The following is a 19964-nucleotide window of genomic DNA, read 5'->3' as shown; positions in this document are numbered from 1 at the left end:
TTTTTTCTGAATTGTATTTAATCTCTTTTTGTTCCATGATGAATAAAATAAAACATAAAACTTTTAGAACTGAAGATGAGGAGAAAAACAGGAAGTGTGTCAGAAGTTGCCAGAAGACCCTAGAAAGATCAGAGGATAGACAGGAGAAAAGATTGATGGCATCAATAGGAAGATACCGGAAAAACTGGAAGACAGTGGGAACATTGGCAGCAGTAGTGAGAAGACATTGGTATGATTGGGAGTGGTGGTGTTCACATCAGAATTTCTTGTTGGGTGATTACACCCTGGCCAGCTCTCAGCCAGCTAGGCCTCCCTTACATAACCGTTATGAAGATAAGAAGGCCAGGTTGCACTGAGTTATCCAAAGAGAAAAATGCATAGTAATACGCAAACAGGAATTTAGCCAAAATATTACTAACGTTGCTAAATTGCTAGAACAGACATATCCCTTTTTGCTGTGTCTTTCTATTTCTCTCAGCAGTGATTTTTGAGCATTACCTTGTGGTGGCATAGGCACTGATGATATGACCGATTTCATTTCCAGATAACTGTCAACACTTTGGCATCCAAGTCCACTATCACTGAATGAAAAAGATTAAAAGAGGGGAAAAACATTAATAGTTTCTATCAGCTTTAAGAGCAGATCTGTCCCGCCAAATAGTTTATAAGCTTTGGTTTAATTCTAGAGGGTCTACTGAGGAACTGAATAGAGCTGGTTCATACACATGGACAAACAAGTGTTTCTCCCTCTTCCCTGGAGTAAGTAAAGGAATATTTCAGAATTGTACATAGTCAAGTTTAGGCTAAAATTTCTGTGTGTTTCTTGGCTTAAAATGTTGGGGAACTTCTGTTCAACCAACACAGGTGATATTTCTTTCCTCTTTAACCCTTTAGTCGTGAGGATACAGCAGAAGAAGCAGATAAGAGTCTTGGAAAATACGAAGCCGAATGCGGGAGAGAATCATCGCTATCTTTTTTTTTGAGTGATGAATTTAAATAGACAGCCCGAAATAAGTGGCCCGGGCATTGGCACGTCCCCTCTCCCCCATTCTCTTTATAGAGGCGAAACCGATGAGGATGTGGGGGAAGAAGATTGTTTGTACTTTATTGTTTGTCTTGTTTTTTGTTTTTTTTTTGTTTTCTTATTGTTGTTTATATGTTAAATATAGGTTATATGGTAGTTTAATGTTGGGTTGTGGGCACAGAAAGGAAGATGCGGGGATAGGATTAAAAAATTTATATTTTAAATGGGAGTTATAAAAATAATGTCATGGAATGTGAAGGGTACAGGGAATCAGATTAAAAGAAGAAGATTGGAACTTAAGATTAAAAGGGATTTACCAGACATTTTATTTTTACAAGAAACCCATCAGAAATCTGAAGATTCAAATAGAATGTATATAAAAGGTATGCAAATATATGAAAAAGCATTTGGAACTTCAAAAGCTAGAGGAGTTGCAACACTGATATCAGATAGGGTGTACTTTGAAAAACATCAGGTAATTTTGGATGAAGATGGAAGATATGTAATAATTGTTGGAAATCTTAATGAGGAAAAAGTGACACTTGTTAATTTATATTTACCGAATGAAAAACAAAGAGAATTTCTTGAAAAAATAACAAAATTTTGGAGAATGAAAGTGTAGGGAAAGTAATTGTGGCTGGGGATTTTAATTTAATCAGAGATAAAATAGACAGTACTAATCCCACCCGCTGTGGAGGAGCAAATAAAATGGGGATTTTAAATATGTGGATGCTTCGAAACGGCGTGGTCGATGTGTGGAGAGAGGTTAAAGGAATTGAGAGAGTATACACTTTTTTCTCTAAGATATATAATACATATTCTAGAATTGATTATATTTTTCTTTCTAAAGATTTGTTGAATAATGTGGATAAGGTAGATGTGGGAATTTTTAAAGATTCTGATCATGCAGAAGTTATGGTGGATTTAGATTTTAATTTTGAGAAAAAAAGAAGCTATTGGAGATATGATGAGAAACTGTATAAAATGAAAAGGATAAAAAATGGATACTTAAAAAACTGGAGGAAAGTTGGAGATTAAATGATAACGGGGAGGTTAAATTTGAAATTGTTTGGGATGCGATGAAAGCGGTGTTTAGAGGGGAGAGTATTAAACTATCAAGTAGGAAATATAAAAATTATAAAATTAAAATGGAAAGAGATAAAAATCAGATTAAAGAATTGGAAAATCAATTTTTGCTTACTAAAGAAAAAAAATTCTTCAGGAGCTTAATATGTTAAGAAATAAAATGATAGAAGAGGATACAGAGTCAGTAAAAAGAAATTTGAGATATTTAAATAGGATTTTTTTTGAATTTAGTAATAGAAATTCTAAATTATTGGCAAAGATGGCAAAAAATAAAAGAGAGAAGAGAGAAATTGGAGCTTTGATAGATGATAGAGGTATAAGATGTTATAAAAAATTAGAGAAATGTGAAGTGGTTAGAAATTTTTTTCAGAATCTATATTCAAAGAAACCAGTTAATCGGGAAAATTGCAAAGCTATTTAGAAAAGTATGTGGTGAAAATTGATCAAACATATAAGGAATTGATGGAAGAAGATATAACACAAGATGAGATTAATGGAATAATACAAAAATTAAAATTAGGGAAAGCTCCAGGTGAGGATGGATTACCTGCTGAGTTTTATAAAGAATTTAAAGAATTAATAATACCAAGATTGCAAAAATTATTCAATGGAATATTACATGGTGGAGAAGTACCTTCGTCATGGAATAGAACGGTGATATCCCTAATTCCTAAGCCAGATAAAGATTTAGAAAGGATTGAGTCCTATCGGCCCATTTCTTTAATTAATCAGGATGCAAAGATATTTACTGCTATTATAAGTAATAGATTAAATAGATTTATAGATATAAATAAGCTATATATATAAGTTATAACCAAGTAGGTTTTGTGAAGGGTAGATACATGAGTGATATTGTTAGAAGAGTATTAAATATTATAGATGTAGCTGAATATAATGGTGATAAAATTGGTATAGTATCATTGGATATTTTTAAAGCTTTTGATTCTGTACAATGGGAAACTATTAAAGTAATTGTGGAGGCTTTAGGCTTTGGTAATAAGTTTATACATGTTATTTCAAAATTGTATCAAAGAAGCAGTGCAAGAGTGAAGGTGAATGGAATATTAACTGAAGAGATAAAATTAGAAGCAGGTACGAGACAAGGATGTCCCTTGTCCCCAACATTATTTTTATTGGCTATGGAAATTTTGACAAAAATGATAGAAAAAGATGAAGAATTAGAAGGATATAAGGGGTATAAGATAAATTTGTATGCGGATGACACTTTAATTATTTTGAAAAATGTAGAGAAAGACCTGAAAAGGATATATAAGCATTTGATAGAATTTGAGGAAATGACAGGTCTGAAAGTAAATTGGTCAAAGTCAGAATTATTGATGGATAGTAATGGTAATGAGTGTGAGAATATGCAAGAGCAATTTGGGATAAGGATTAAAAATACATTGAAATATTTGGGTATAGTGCTCTCACCAAGGTTAAAGAATTGAAAAAACTTAATTATGATGTGGTGATTAATGAAATTGAGAAGAACATAGACAAATATAAAATGTTAAAGTTGTCTTGGTTTGGTAGAATTGCAATGTGTAAGATGATATTGCTGCCCAAGTTCAACTTTTTATTCGAGATGCTACCACTAAATTTGACAGAGAAAGATATTGAAGGATATCAGAAAAATTGGATAAATTTGTAATGGTGGCAAAAGACCTAGATTAGTGAAGAAAATGTGGTATCAAAATCAAAAGGAAGGTGGATTAGGAATCCCCAAATTATTTAATTATTACTGTGCGTATGGTATCCGGATAGTGGTAAAAATATTTAAAGGTGAAGATAACTATTGGAGAGACTTAGAGTTAAGGGATATAGAAATTTGGATCAAGGTGGTTTTAGATAAAGCAAATTTAAAATGTGTAAGTAGAAGTTATTGGTTAAAGGATTAAGTAAAAATGTGGAATAAATTTGTTAAAATTTTAATTCGGATATAATCTTTTGGGGAGACAATTGAATTTGGCGATTAAAAATAATATAAAACGTAATGAAGTGATTAAAGAGGAAAATATAGAAATTATTAGAGATTGGATAAAAGTTATGGAAAATGAAAGGAGGAATAAAGAAATTATTGAAATATTAGGGTTAAGTTGGTTTGAAAAAATACAGATAGAAAAATGGACAAAAAAATTAAGGGAAAATTATTCGATAAATAGATGTGAAACTGAATTTGAATATTTAGTATCTCGGATTATGAAAGATGAAATTGGGCTAAAGGGACTCATTAGTAGGGTTTATAAGATTATAAATTCTGATGAAAAATTACAAAGAGTGATGAGGACAAATTGGGAAAAAGATCTTAATATTGAAATACCAGAGTCAGATTGGAATGTGAATTGGAATAGTAGAATTATGAGAACTTTATCTATAAGGATTAAAGAGCACAATTATAAAGTTGTTTGGAAATGGTATTTGACTCCAGTAAGATTGTCACAAATGGATAAAAAAATTAGTAAAAAATGTTGGAGATGTGAGATGGAATTGGGGACTTATGAACATATGTGGTATAAATGTGACAAGGTTAAAAAGTTTTGGCAACAATTGGAGAAAATGATATATGAAATGATGGGAAAGTAATAACATTGAGAGTGGAAACTATATTATTGTTGGTAATTAAGGAAATAGAATTAACAAAATATGAAAAAGAATTGATTAGAATTATGATTATAATAGGTAGAATTATAATAGCTAGACATTGGAAACTAGATGTGATTTTTAGAATAGAAGAGTGGAATTCTGAAATGTGGAAATTAGCTTTAAATGATAAAATGACATGTGATATTAAAATTAGAAGTGGTGTGTATAAAGAAGATATTTTCTGGAAGACTTGGAAACCTTTTGTGGACTTTGTGCTTGGAACATTGGACGCTTCGGTACCTGTACCTCGAGAACGTGGATTTTGGCGATCGTGAGGATATATCCAAAGACCCAAATCTTCCTTTTTTTTATGTATAGCACAAGGGTGTTGTTATGTATTCTTGTATGTACCTTTAAATATTTGGGCGGGAAATCAGCACGTTGCTGATTGGACGAAGCCGCCAGTAGAACTGTATAAAAGGAGAGGTTTTTCCCCCAGCCTGTTGCTGGGTTCACCATATATTAAAGAGCTGTTGTCACTACCCTGGTCTCCAGCCTCGTTACTTCCAGAACTTAACACTGGCGACGAGGGTGGGATCTCGAGGCTAAGGAGAACCAGAACCGAGCTGAAGCACGATAGACCCGAACCCAGCAAACACAGGGCAGAAAAGCGGAGATGGCCAGTTACACTCCGCCCGCACCGTTTGACCCGGCTAAAGAGAAATGGGGAACGTATATGACCCGTTTCGAAAGCTTTCTAGAAGCCAACGAACTGCAAGGAGTTCCAGATAACCGCAAAAGGGCTTATTTCTTAAGCCACTGTGGTCCGGAGGTCATTGATATCGCGGAAGCCCTGGCAGAGCCAACACCGATACAATCGGTATCGTGGCCAACTCTGCAGACCTTACTAAAAAACCATTTCGCGCCAACGCCGTCCAATTACGTGCGGCGGTTTGAATTCGGAGAGCGAAGGCAGATGGAGGGCGAATCCATCGGTGACTACATGGCCGCCCTAAGGAAAGCGTCCAAGGACTGCGGATACCGCGACCTAGACGAGGTGCTACTCGAGCAACTCATCCGAGGGGTCAGAGACATCCGTTTGCGGCGACGGCTGCTAGCAAAGAGCAACCTAACGCTGGCCAACGCTCTGGACGAAGCCAGAGCACATGAAATGTCCACCCAAGCGGCGGAGACACTGCAAAAGCCTCTCCCACCAAAGGCGAGCACAAAGCCAACTCCAGTGCACCAGGAGGAGGTTCAGACCGAATCCGACGGTGAAGATGAGGAAGGGGTCTGCCGAACCGAGAAACGCGACAAAGAGGACCGAGACGAATGCGGAAGCTGCGGAGGTTAACACCAGCGCCAACGCTGCAAGTTTAAGGACGCAACATGTCGGCGGTGCGGAAAGAAAGGGCACCTAGCTCAAGTTTGTCGAGCGGCCCAACCTTCCCGCCGAAAATTCAAATCGGCCAATCAGAGCGCGGAATCGGCAAGGCGACCCGCGATTGGCTCAAACAAAAAAGGCGCGGATTCAAACCAAACGACTGTGGTCATAGGCCGCGCCTCGACCCGAGTGGAGAAGAAGATCTTCACCAAACCCAAAATAGAAGGAGTACGGTGCCGGCTCGAAGTAGACACGGGGTCAGCGATCACCATCATGTCCTGGGACACTTTGGCGAAGTCACTGCCGTCCGTCGCGAAGCGCCACCTGCAAGCACAACGGCTACGAGTCCACGACTACCAAGGGAATCGCATCCCTGTTTGAGGGACCACCTCCGTCCGAGTCGAGTACGGACCACACAAGAAGACCCTGCCCATCACAATCGTCGAAGGGACCCTGCCCAGTCTGTTGGGACTAGACTGGTTTCGTGCCCTGGGCATGGGAGTGACTGGCATCTACAGAAGTGACTGTAACCTGAAAGACATTCTCTTTAACGAGTTCGAAGATGTCTTCAAGGACTGCCTGGGCAAGTACAAGGGGACCCCTATTTCCTTCAACTTAGACCCCCAGGTAGCTCCCATTAGGCTAAAGGCGAGGAGAGTCCCTTTTGCCCTTAAACCAAAAATTGACAAGGAGCTAGATAAGCTCATAAATCAGGGAATTTTGGTACCAGTCGATCACGCAAAGTGGGAGACGCCAATCGTCACCCCAATAAAACCAGACGGGTCAATTAGAATTTGCGCTGACTACAAGGCGACGCTAAACAAAGCCTTACAGAAAAGCGCTTACCCGGTTCCCGTGGTGCAACACTTGCTGCACTCTTTGGGGCGAGGGCAAGTCTTTGCAAAGTTAGACTTGGCCCAAGCCTACCAACAACTGCCCGTAGACGCCCGCACAGCCGAAGCCCAAACGATTGTAACTCACAGGGGGGCCTTCAAGTGTACCCGATTGCAATTTGGGGTGAGTGTGGCACCAGGGCTGTTCCAAAACTTAATGGAACGACTTCTGCAAGGGCTCCCAGGGGTAGTTCCCTACTTCGATGATGTCTTGATTTCAGCGGAAAACGTAGAGGAATTGGGGGAGCGTTTGAGAAAGGTTCTGGGCATTTTCCGGACAGCCGGATTAAAAGTCAAGGTAAACAAATGCCAGATAGGGGTCGAATCCGTCGAATTCTTGGGCTACCGGATAGACAAGAAAGGAATTCACCCCACTGAGAGCAAGGTCAAGGCAATTAGAAAGGCTCCAGCGCCCAAAAACAAAGCAGAGCTACAGGCATTCCTGGGGCTAGTGAATTTTTACGCGGTCTTTTTAAAAAACAAAGCGACCGTTGCTGAACCGCTGCATAGGCTTTTAGGGAAAAATACTGTTTGGTCTTGGGGAAAGTCGGAGAACAGGGCTTTCGAAGCAGTAAAAAACCTGCTCTCGAGCGATAGCCTGCTCATCCAATATCATAACTCATTGCCCCTAGTGCTGGTTTGCGATGCCTCCCCTTACGGGGTGGGGCTGTACTCAGCCACAGACTTCCAAACGGCACAGAAGCCCCTATAGCTTTCTACTCTAGAACAATGTCCTCCCAGAGAGGAACTATAGCCAATTAGATAAAGAAGCACTAGCCATTGTGTCAGGGTAAAAAATTCCACGAATATGTTTTTGGGCGGATTTTGAAATTGTGACTGACCACAGACCGCTGTTGGGAATACTGGCTGGCGATCACCAACGCCTGTGGCACTTTCGCCACGCTTGACCCGATGGACTATTTTCTTAGCCGCTTATTCTTACAAGCTGCAGCATCGACCAGGAAAGAAGTGGGGCATGCAGACGCGTTAAGCAGATGCCCACTACCAGGGGCGATCAAGACCCCACTCCGGGACGCCCATCCTGCTTATTGACTCTTGACTCTGGCCCAGTCACATCTAAGGAAGTGGCTCGGCATCATACCGACATTATGTTGAGGACTGTACTCGGTTGGGTACAAGAGGGTGGCCCGCTGCGCCGGGCGAGCGTTTAAGGAATTTGTTAAAAAGCGTGATGAGCTCTCAGCTCAAGGGGGGTGCCTGTTATGGGGCGATCGTGTGGTAATTCCGGATAAATTAAGGGGAAAGGTACTGGACCTCCTCCACGAGGGTCACCCAGGGATCGTAAGGATGAAGGGGCTGGCAAGAAGCTATGTGTGGTGGCCACTCATGGACTCAGAGATTGCTGAGAGGGTAGGAAAATGCCAGGCTTGCCAAGAGTCCAGACCTCTACCCCCAACGGCCCCAGTCAGGGAATGGGAAAAACCCCAAGGGCCCTGGTCAAGAATCCACATTGATTTTGCTGGCCCTTTCCATGGCCAAACTTTCCTAGTGGTTGTCGACGCATTCTCTAAATGGTTGGAGATCATACTCATGAAATCCACTACGGCCGAGGCAGTAATCGCAGCCCTGCGCCACCTATTCGCAACCCACGGGTTACCTGACACTCTGGTGTCCGACAACGGCCCGCAATTCACGGCAGCCCAGTTCGAAGAATACTTGGCAGAGGAGGGCATCCGACATGCCCTCTCTGCGCCTTTCCACCCTGCGTCGAATGGCCTTGCAGAGCGTTCCGTCCGGAGCGCTAAGGAGGCATTGTCCAGGCTCAAGCCAGGTGACTGGCAAACAAAGATAGATTTCTTTCTGGCTGTTCAGCACAGAACCCCAAGCACTGCTACCGGCAGAAGCCCAGCCGAATTATTGATGGGACGGAAACTCCGGTGCCCACTTGACCGTTTGAGTCCCCATTACACACCAGAGGGTTACAAGGGGGAAATAGACAAAACAAGGGAATTGGGCATAGGCGACCGAGTGTGGGCCCGCAACTATGGGGACGGCCCAAGTTGGCTCGCAGGGCAAATAATAAAAGCAACCGGCCCAAAGTCATACTTGGTCGAATTACAAGACAACCGAGTATGGAGGCACCACATAGATCAGATAAGGAGACGAATAACTGAACAAACCGAGCCACATGAAACAAATCATGACCACTCCTTATTTGAACCCACAGCTGACCATGACCCGGGGGAGGCGCAAGACTTAGCTGAGGTCCCGGAGGTCCAGCGACGCCATCAGGTTCCCGAGGGAAACGACAGGGAAAATTACAAAAGTAATCCAAGGCCGGATGGCCAAGAAAAGAGTCTGCAATACTCCAGGGCCCGATGGCCTAGAGAAAGAGCTGGGAGGAGAAAACAGACCCTCCGAACAGCTCAAAACACCACCCAGGACTGAACCGCGCAGGTCTGAAAGAACTAGGAGACGCCCAGGTTATTTGCGTGACTACGTCGAAAAATAACATGTAAATAATATGTAAATAGAGGCAAAGTGTTTTCTGGGAGGGGAGGAGTGTTATGTATTCTTGTATGTACCTTTAAATATTTGGGCGGGAAATCAGCACGTTGCTGATTGGACGAAGCCGCCAGTAGAACTGTATAAAAGGAGAGGTTTTTCCCCCAGCCTGTTGCTGGGTTCACCATATATTAAAGAGCTGTTGTCACTACCCTGGTCTCCAGCCTCGTTACTTCCAGAACTTAACAGGTGTAATAATGTACTTTTTTTTTGTTTGTTTGTTGCAAAAAAGTAATAAAAAAATAAAAAAAAAAATGGGGAACTGAGTAAGAGATTTTTTTGTCAATTATGGTTGGAATGATCTCCAGCATCTAAAAAAACAGAGAGGAGATTTGGGTTTGACATGTGGGCCTAGAACTTCAAATTACCCATCTGTCTTAAAATAGAGATTGGAGTCTCTACTGGAGATTGCAATAGAACAATTGCTTACTATTTCAATTAATTAAATGTATATGCCATCCATCTCACTCCCCAAAGTCATTCTGGGCAACTTTTTGCACACTTAATAAATATGCTGTCTTTCGATGCCAGTGTATTAACAAACTATTAACACAGTTTTACATCCCATATCACCGATGACTAACTTATTACCTTCTTTGGACATACTTTTTTCCAAGGTAGATATTTTTGTAATCAGCCATCATGCTATCAAGAGTGCACTCCAAGGTTAAACCCTCGATTATGAGATGTTCAGCTTTTTCTCTCAGGAAATTTAGCAAGTCCCCAAAGGGACAATACTCGGTAATTACAAGGACAGGGCCTAGAAAACAGAAAAGAAACATCACTTGAAAGTACAATTGTTTTTCTTCTACATATCAGCATTGATCAGTGAAGTGCAGTATTGAAAGAATCACAAAGTTAGAATGACCTATGGGTCATCTATTTCTACTCTTTATCTAGGATCCACTAGAGTGACTAGACCATATTCCTCAACCTTAGCAACTTCAAGATGTGAAGGTGGAATTATTTTTTAATCTGTTTTACTCATTCAACTCAGACAGCTCTGAAGGAGGATATAAAAACAAAGAATCTCTCAAGCTGAGCTCAATTTCCAGTATCCTCTATGTTTTAAATTCAGGAATTAAACCATTGGTTGTATTTATAGTTTGATGATGGGTATCTGATATTTTCAAACAAATATTTATTCAAGTAGTGACTGTCATCTTCACTTTGAAATCTATAATTTAACCATTGACAGAAAAGAAAGGAAACAATATTTCTGTGAACGAGAAAGGAAATGATGAGAAGAATAATTACCTCCATGGGTACATGCTCCTAGAAGATTGACAATATTTTCATGGTGACCCAAATGGCTCATGATTTTCAGCTCGGACATAAGAGCTTCTTGCTCATCTGTATGTGCAGTTGCTGAAATCCAACATGACAACAATTAATTTGAAGTCAAATATGGGAGCAGGATATAGCAAATAGACAAGACACCTGAAATGAAAACACCAGATGATGGAAAGGTTTGAACCATTTAGAATAATTGAATGGACCTAGTTCAAACCTTAGCCAATGTAGAAGCCCACTTCTGCAATGGTAATGGTTGGGAAAGCATGACTGTGGGCATCCACATACATTACATCAGGGATGCATACTTCCCATATACTCTTCTGTGGCTGAGTCACTGAAGTGGGTGGATCAAACAATGGATGAAAAATGAGATTCCCACGGTGGTGAAATGGATTGTGAAAATGTCAGAACTTGCAGAAATGGCAAGACTGATCAGCTCACTCAGAGAACAAACAACAAAAATGGTTTTTTGAAAGACTGAAAACCTTAAAAATTTGCTGAAAGAGGAAAAATTAATTGATGATTTATGGATTTGAAGATTAAGAAAGGGGTGGACCCCCCAAAAAAGTGCGGCGGGGTTGTAAAATATTTAAGGCAATAAGAGTGTAATTATCTGTTGAAAAGGAGGTCAAAGTGACTTATACATTTTTTAGGAAAAAGGAAACTTCAGTGAACACTCATATGTTATAAGACAAATAAACAAGAAAAAGAAAAGTGCATGAAAAAAGAGAAAGAAAACTTGAGTGCACTTTTTTCATGCACTTTTCTTTTTCTTCTTTTAATTTGTCTTTTAACACAGGGACCCCCAACCTTTTGGCCACCAGCGATTGGTTCGTAGAGAGAGTTTTTTCCACAGACCAGAGGGGGTATGGTTTCACGTGCTGCCTTCATCCTGCAGATGGGGCTTTGCTTTTTTGCGAGGCCCAGTTTATGGCATGCCTTAGACCAGTGCCACTCCAAGGACGGTGTGTGTGTGTGTGTGTGTTGGGGACCCCTGTTTTAACATATGAAAAGTCTTAGTAAATATACATTACAAATGCAATAAGTAGGGCTGAAGAGAAAACAGGTGGAAAAAAGAAAAAAAAATGTTAGTAAATATAAATAAAGAATTGAACTGGATAGTTCCAAAAAGAATACAGATTTTAAAAAAATCTTTGTAAATATGAAAAAAAAAATGAAATTGTTAGGGCTAAAGAGAAAAGAAAAAAAAGAAAGCCTTTCTGATTCATAGGAGCGGGACTGATCTGGTACTTACATTTCAGCATTTTCACTGCCACCTTCAAGACAGAGTCCTCCTTTCCCAGCCCAAAAGCGGTGGCTTCAATCACCTTCCCAAAAGCTCCAGCTCCAAGGACTTTTCCTGTGAAGTAAATACCGTCTTTTAAATTTTTATTAAAATTATTTTTAATAATATGCATTCATATGTATTATTTTTTTTAATGATGCACATTTAAGTTCAGGAAAAGTAAAGAAAAGCATACACACACAAAAAAAGGAAAAGAATAAAAAAGGGAGCAGAGAAACACAAAATAGATATACAAGGAATTTACAGGCATCCATAGAATTACTTTAAAAAATTTAAATTATTCATTCTTCTGCAGAAAGAAGGGTGCTTACTTTCCAAAAGGAAATGAAGAATACTTGCAGCAGTTACCATGTGAAGATTTAATTCTGTATACTTTATGGGAAAGAACCATTTACAGTAATAATATTTAACAGACAAATACAAATATTGCTTTTTTCTTCAGTTGTTCCATGCCAGCCTTTGCCCTTATTGATCAAATAATCTAATATTGAAACATATTGCTATATGTATTCTGTTATCAGTTTTAACATAGAACATTTGGCTAAGCAATTGGAAGTACAACATCAATAGTTGTAATAATTTTAGTTTCTGAGTTTTCAATTTAATTCCAGGGTTGGTTTTTTTTTTTGGCATACATTCTTTGCCAGAGACTCTAATGCCAATCAAAATAAGGAAGGAGAAAGGAGGCAGCTTTTTCCTGTCTCCTTATATAAGTACATTTCTGTCATAAATATTCATGATCTTGGCTTCTTAAATTTTTTAAAAAATGTTCCATATCCATGTAAAAGTAGTTGGAGCCACAATTCATCTTCTGCAGACTTGTAAGCATTAAAAACCATTTCAAATGATTTCAAAATTTATTATAGCCCTGAAGTCAGGTATAATTTCAAATGAACAAAAATAAAAGCAGATTTGTCCATGTTTATAGAAAAAAAAAATTCGCATCTCCAAGAATCAGAATGTCTCCTTCGGCACTTTTAAGAATGATTGAAAAAAAAAAGCACTTTATTTTGTTGTCATTTAGGATGCAAATTGAAGTAATCTGACTATTGCAAATGCACTCTACCTTGAAGAGTATTGGAAAGCCATAACTGTTGCAGAAGGCAGTGGTGTGGCCAATTCTCAGGTTGCCTAAATTGGCCCATGTTACATTGCTGTTCCATAAGCTGCAATGGCTGCTGGTTTGCTTCCAGGTGCACTTCAAGCAGTGGTGGGATTCACGTAATTTAACAATCTCTGCCCTAATGATTTCTTCCAACAACCAGTTTGCCAACTTCTCAGAAAATTAACAACCGGTTCTCCCGAAATGGTGCGAACCGGCTGAATCCCACCGCTGACTTCAAGGTAGTTATCACTTTTAAAGCATTGATTCAGGTTATCTGAAGAACCCTTTCACCCCACTGGCATTAGCCCACCCCACTCATGCCAACATAAGTGACATGTTGCAGATAATAAAAAAATTATAATAAATTTATAATAAATAAAATAATAAATTTGGAAACATAACAGGGTTTTAATTCTGTCTCTGTGTGGGTGAGTATATGTGCTTGAAAACATGATCTTGAAAACATTTTTATCAGAGTTTGGTAATAGTGAATAAGTCAATATGACCAAGGTGAGATTTTTAAAAGCCAGTTCTAAGGTATTTTTGCATTATGCCTTGCTTTGGTTATTCAATCACAATTTTAAAACAACAACAACAAAAACAATATTCCAATGGTATATATATTCCACAGCTTATTTACTCTTGGATTCAAGAGTTAATTTTTATCTGGCCTCATTTTTTTGCTTCTATAAAACTTCAACATTTTCAACAAGAATAATGCTACAATCCTATTTCACAGTTAGATATTTTCATACTATTGTATAGTTTCAGTATCTAAACTGCTAGTAGGGCCAAATGAGTTTTTGGTTAGCGATAAAAATTTAGAGGTGCTCCTCACCAAATTGCAGGTTGTTTCTAGGAAATTCCCATTTCTCATTGTAAGGAAGCTGGGTGGGGTCAATAAAGGTGTAATTGTTTCCTTCACAGGCTTCAATAATCTTCCAGTGGACTTGATATTTTGGTTTCTGAGAAGAGAAGTTATTTAGGAATTATACCATGTTTCCCTGAAAATAAGACATCCCCCCAGAATAAAACCTTTCCTGAAAATAAAACCTCCCCCGAAAATAAGTCCTCCCTGAAAATATTTAAGGGTCCCTGCCATTTCATTTGGTTAGGGTTAGGGAGACAGAGCTGGAAATCAGGTGAGACGGCAAGAGGAGCCCCGTCTTGCTCCACACGCCCCTAAATAATAAGACCTCCCTGAAAATAAGGCCAAGTGCTTATTTCGGGGTTCAAAAAATATAAGACGAAGTCTTATTTTCAGGGAAACATGGATATGTTGTTTCACAGTATTTTGGTATTGTGCTTATACGGCCTGATTCTATTATGGTAATCTAATAAAATGACAGATTGTTGCATTGAAATGTGAATAACGAATTAATAGAGCATTTCCTTATTAAAAAAGGAGACGCAGTAACTGAAGACATAGCATAAGAACTGAGAAAGATACCCATTAAAGGGAAAAAAAGGGAGGAAAAAAAAAGAGGAAATAATTATATTTGGAAAAAAAGAGACATACATGCATTTTATGAAAACTAAGCTATTATTCTGTAAATTACTTATTTATCAAACTTATTGGCTATCTATTTTACCACTGGATAACTCTGACTTACAAAACTAGAATATACATTCACAATATCTGTTCAACTATGTAATTGTTAATGAAGTAATATCACTTCATAGATTAAAACAAATAAAATTAAAATTGTTCCTGAGGAATTGGTCCTTATTCCCTGTTCTCCCTGTATTATAGAAAAAGAGATAACAAGAGAGAAAATATTATCAGAAGAATCTCTCCACATTTCATCATTTGGGGGTGGTAGCAGTGAGATTTTAAATTCCCAGAATAAATACACAGATACTCCTCGCTTAACAATCAGTTGCTTAATAACTGTTTGAAGTTACAACAGTCTTTAAAAGGGTGTTATATGACTTGTAAAGCACTTCCAGCAGCCTAAAATGTCATGCTGCCTCCTACAGTCACATGACCACATATTGGGCACTTGGCAACAGGCTCACATTTACCACTGGTTGCAATGTCACATGGTCACATGACTGTGATTTGTGACTTTTTTTGATGATCATGGTAACTCAGTTTACGACCATTGGAAAAAATGGTCAGAAAATTGAGTTAGGTCACGTGTAACCTGCTTATGCCCTGAGTTATGATCCAAATTGCAGGGCCAATTGTGGTTTTTAAGCAACATGTAAAAGAAATTAGGCCGGCTTTAGTAAAACCTGTTTTGCCACAAACATGCCGTTCTATACATTTTACTTCTGGTGTTGTACTAATGACTGTTTATATATTGTAATCTTAATCTTAAGGAGGTTGTTTGCTTTAATTAAGGGCCGTAATAGCTCAGGCTGTTAGAAGCCTGTTATTAGAACACAGCAGCCTGCAATTACTGCAGGTTCAAGCCCGGCCCGAGGTTGACTCAGCCTTCCATCCTTTATAAGGTAGGTAAAATGAGGACCCAGATTGTTGGGAGGGCAATAAGTTGACTTTGTAAATATACAAATAGAATGAGACTATTGCCTTATACACTGTAAGCTGCCCTGAGTCTTCGGAGAAGGGCGGGATATAAATGTAAATTAAAAAAAAAATTGAGTTTCACACAGAATATATTTCTTCCTTCTCCTGTTTTTGGGAGGTGGTGAAAAGAAACGTATTGAAAAATTCTGTTTTTTCTTCCCTTCAGCCTATTGGCATATGTGTGTTTTCTAAGTAACATTATTTCTCTGAATTGCAACTCCCACAATCACTCAGCTTCCTTATTCATTGGGGATGATAGAGATTGTGGTTCAAAACATATCCAAATGACACCAAGGCATGTGAGTTTCAGAGCTCCTTTGGCTTCCTGGGCAAATTCTTGATTATTTTTCCTTCCATACATAAATTTTTTTTAAAAACTTACCTGTTTATATTTATAGACCAAGAAGATGATACACAGAAGAAGAAAACCCATTGTGCCTCCAAAGCCTGCATAAAGTAGTTTGGAATTTTCGTCCTTGCTTCCTGGAAAAACAAAATACAGAAGGAAGAGAACAGTGGCAGGGAGTTCCAACATCCTTGAGACCAACAGGAGGAAGGTTCTGTGATCAGTTTGTCAAACTAGGGTAAATATAATCACAACATGACAATAGCATGCACCACAATTTTTCTCTACCAGTCTGAAATATTGCTGAATTTGCAAAGTGAACTCAACTGTTGGTTTCTGGCACAGCATGTTATGCCAACCGAGACTATTGTGGTTAATTGAACAAACCATCATTTGGCATGATATATGAATCAAACTACTCTTTTAAATTTGTCATATTTGTCTTTGTGCCTTATACCTTTATGAATGGTATTGAGTTAATTCATGCTGAAAATTTATCCAGATATTTTGAACAATTCACAGATCGATGGGTTCATGAGATGTATTTTCTTTTTTTATAGTATTTTTTTTTTAGTTTATCAAAATATAAAATACAGAAAAATGAAAACAAGGGGAAAATAAGGGAGGAAAAGAAGAGAGAAAAGTGTAGGACAAGAGAAAAAAAGAAAAAGAAAAGCATTGACTTTCTACTCCTTTTGGTGCAATACAATAAAGTAGTAGAGATATATCTTCCAAAACAGCTGGGGAAGGTGGAATTAAATATTCACCCACCATGTCACTCTTTCCCCCAAGTTTTGGAAATACTAGTCCTTTATAAAAAGATGAAAAACTAGCCCAGAGAACAAAAATTAGAGATGGGAAATGTGATTTATTGCTAAAAACCTCCAATAGTTTTTTTTAAATGTAAGTTACCAAAAAACAAGAAATAAAAGGAATCAAAATGTGTAAGTTTCAAGTGGAAATCCATTCCTTTTTGAATTCCCCCCCCTTTCCTTTATTTTTTTGTACATTTGAATTTTTGAATAAATCTACTCTTGCTTAGTTTTCTCATAACCCCCCCACACAAATTATAACAGTAAATTATTGTTACTAATAATAACAATATTATTGTTGTTATAATAATAATAATATAAATTATTATTTATAATAATAAATAAATATTAAGTGAATGGAAAAATGATTAAAAAAAAGATGGTGATGAAATCACACAGAGTACATTGAGAAATTACTGAAATAACTTTTTTTAATCAAATAAATAAATATTAAGTGAATGGAAAAATGATTAAAAAAAAGATGGTGATGAAATCACACAGAGTACATTGAGAAATTACTGAAATAACTTTTTTTAATCAAATAAATATTTAGATTGATCTTACCAGTAACCTTACCAACAGAAAATTTAATGAAACTGGAGTCATTTCCAGCACTATTAACTGCAAAACAGCAAATGGTCTCACTGTCCTCCATCTTCACCTTAAGGACACTCTTCAGTGACACTCTGACAAAGGGAATTTCACTCATGATCTCTAGACGGGAGTCATTCAAAATCAGGGCCCCATATTGACCACATCTGTCAGACAAACAAAAACGTCAGAGATATTAGTATGATAGGTGGATGAAAATGTTATTTGCCGGAATTTCTAAGGATTGATTATCAGAGGTTTTTCTTACCCTTGTCCAAATGATGAGAACAACAGGGGAAATAGCTAATTCGTCATACTGTCCAATACAGTTATCCCCAACCTTTTGGGCACCAAGGGCTGGTTCTGTGGAAAAGATAACTTTCCATGGACCTGCCCAGGGTGGGGTGGGGAGAGTGATTTTGTTTACTACTTAGATGCCACATATCACAAATGAAGTTTTGTTTGCTTGCTTGTACTGATCAGCAGCCTGAGGGTTGGGACCCCTGGATTAACACATGGGTTAGGCCAGTGGTGGGTTTCAATTTTTTTTACTATCAGTTCTGTGAATGTGGCTTGGTGGGTGTGGCATGGCTTGATGGGGGTGGCTTGGAAGGCATGGCAGGGGAAGGATACTGTAAAATCTCCATTCCCACCCCACTCCAGGGGAAGGTTATTGCAAAATCCTCATTTCCTCCCAATCAGCTGGGACTCGGGAGGCAGAGAATAGATGGGGGTGGGGCCAGTCAGAATTTTTACCACCAGTTCTCCGAACTACTCAAAATTACCGGTTCTCCAGAACTGGTCAGAACCTGCTGAAACCCACTTCTGGGTTAGGCGCTACCATTCCTGATCTCAGTGCCATTGGCCTTTATCTTTTTAGATCATTTGAATTAGCAGCAACCATCACAATTCCAAAACTGTGCAATGAACATAACACTCCAAAAGTAACAACAAATGGATGAGCATCATTCACAAATAAGCACGATCTTCAAATTAACAACAGTTTCTTATGGCAATCAACTTCATAAACCCATTTTTCCCTATGTTCTTTTGTCTTTTATTGATTGCTTCCATAATTTTAATTCAGTGTAAATTAACTACCCCAAAGATTACATAGTAGGAAGCTGCATGTCAAAGGAAACCAAAACCAAAACAAACAAATCAACCCAGTGGATTTTCTTCATTATAGATATATAAAATACTGTATAACAATAGCACTTAGACATATCAACTGCTTCACAGGGCTTTACAGCCCTTTCTAAGCCGTTAATAGTCAACATATTGAGAACTGAGATGTATCAGTTCTATAATGAAAATGGTGATATCTGACAGCTGCAGTGCCATTACACCCCTAAGTCTCAGCAGGCATTTTTTTAGTAGAAATGTGTTGGCGTGTGCTGTGATTCTGTTAACTCACCTATCAGTGTGAGGGGGGAATTTGTACCATTGAATATGTGGAGGAGGATAGCCAGTTACTTCACATTGGAGTCTACTGGAAAGGTTGGTCAACTTTGTAATTTTTGGTTTAGCTAAAAAGCAAATACAAAGGACTCATTAAAGATAACAGACAGCAACATATTTTCTTCATTTCAAATCTCATTAGCAGCACTAAAATGGTAGCACACTGAAAAATGGAATTTGCAGCAAATCAGATTAATAGCATGCTCTTTGCAACTTAGCTCCCCATCACTTTTTCTATACAGGGGCATAAAGTCAAATTATTTTTTTCCTACCTGAATGAAAGTCTACTTCTGATAAGAATTCAGGATTAGTTCTAGGACCATATCAACAGGTTTAGGGGAAAACGTGGTGTTTGCTTTGCCACAAAAAAAGAAGATAATTTCCTTTTGCTTACCTATACTGAGATCAGATATAGTTAAAGTTATATTTGGTTTTAAGGGCAACTGGATTTTCCTTAGAAAGACTTTTGTGGCTTTTGAGACTTCTAGCATTCTGGCTAAAAAACATCAGCCTTTCCAGAAATTCCAGATGGGAGGTATGGCCAGATGAGCTAATGCTACGCTATTTGTAAGGCTACTGTACATTAACAGAATCTCACCCTACCATCTCCTTTGCAGCCCAAGAACACTAGGGAGGGTCCCTTCTGAGATGCTTGCCCTAGCCACATTCCTGCTGCTTCTCTTTTATCTCACCATTAATCTATCCATCCCCTTGGCTGCATCTCTGTCTCCCAAGATCATTCCCACATGCTATTACAAAAAATGAGTAGCACTAGAACGTACTTTTCACAGAGACGTAAAAATGAATAGATGCATTGGCTTCCTCGTTGTCTGCAAAAAAAATATATTCACCACTGTCTTTTTCCTCCATCCAATTCAACCTGAGTGTATTGTTATATCTGCCAAAAGAGAGAACAAATATGCATCCAAGTATTTGGTAGAGTCAAAACTGGGTGAAGAAATAAGTATTTGGCAAGCCATGAATAGCATGTTTAGTTCAAAACCAACACTTTCAGTTA

At 38.4% G+C, this 19964-nt stretch overlaps 1 protein-coding gene across 3 annotated transcripts in view; it reads right to left on the bottom strand.

The window, feature by feature from the left end:
* The window catches only part of CSF1R (colony stimulating factor 1 receptor), an 83717-nt gene that overhangs the window by 12433 nt on the left and 51320 nt on the right, over positions 1–19964 (bottom strand). The window contains exons 12-20 of one of the 3 annotated variants that reach the window (XM_058166642.1): positions 19729–19844; positions 18903–19014; positions 17459–17652; positions 16119–16219; positions 14042–14168; positions 12048–12152; positions 10754–10864; positions 10103–10256; positions 499–581 (exon numbers count right to left, since the gene is read on the bottom strand). In XM_058166642.1, coding sequence (XP_058022625.1) covers positions 499–581; positions 10103–10256; positions 10754–10864; positions 12048–12152; positions 14042–14168; positions 16119–16219; positions 17459–17652; positions 18903–19014; positions 19729–19844 — 1103 coding nt within the window. Of the gene's footprint in view, positions 1–498; positions 582–10087; positions 10257–10753; positions 10865–12047; positions 12153–14041; positions 14169–16118; positions 16220–17458; positions 17653–18902; positions 19015–19728; positions 19845–19964 lie in introns of all 3 variants that reach the window. The other 2 variants (XM_058166641.1, XM_058166640.1) reach the window with 2 other exon arrangements.

This window comes from Ahaetulla prasina, chromosome 2 (genome assembly GCF_028640845.1).
Source record: "Ahaetulla prasina isolate Xishuangbanna chromosome 2, ASM2864084v1, whole genome shotgun sequence".
Lineage (NCBI taxonomy): Eukaryota > Metazoa > Chordata > Lepidosauria > Squamata > Colubridae > Ahaetulla > Ahaetulla prasina.
This window is presented reverse-complemented; position numbering and strand designations above follow the sequence as displayed.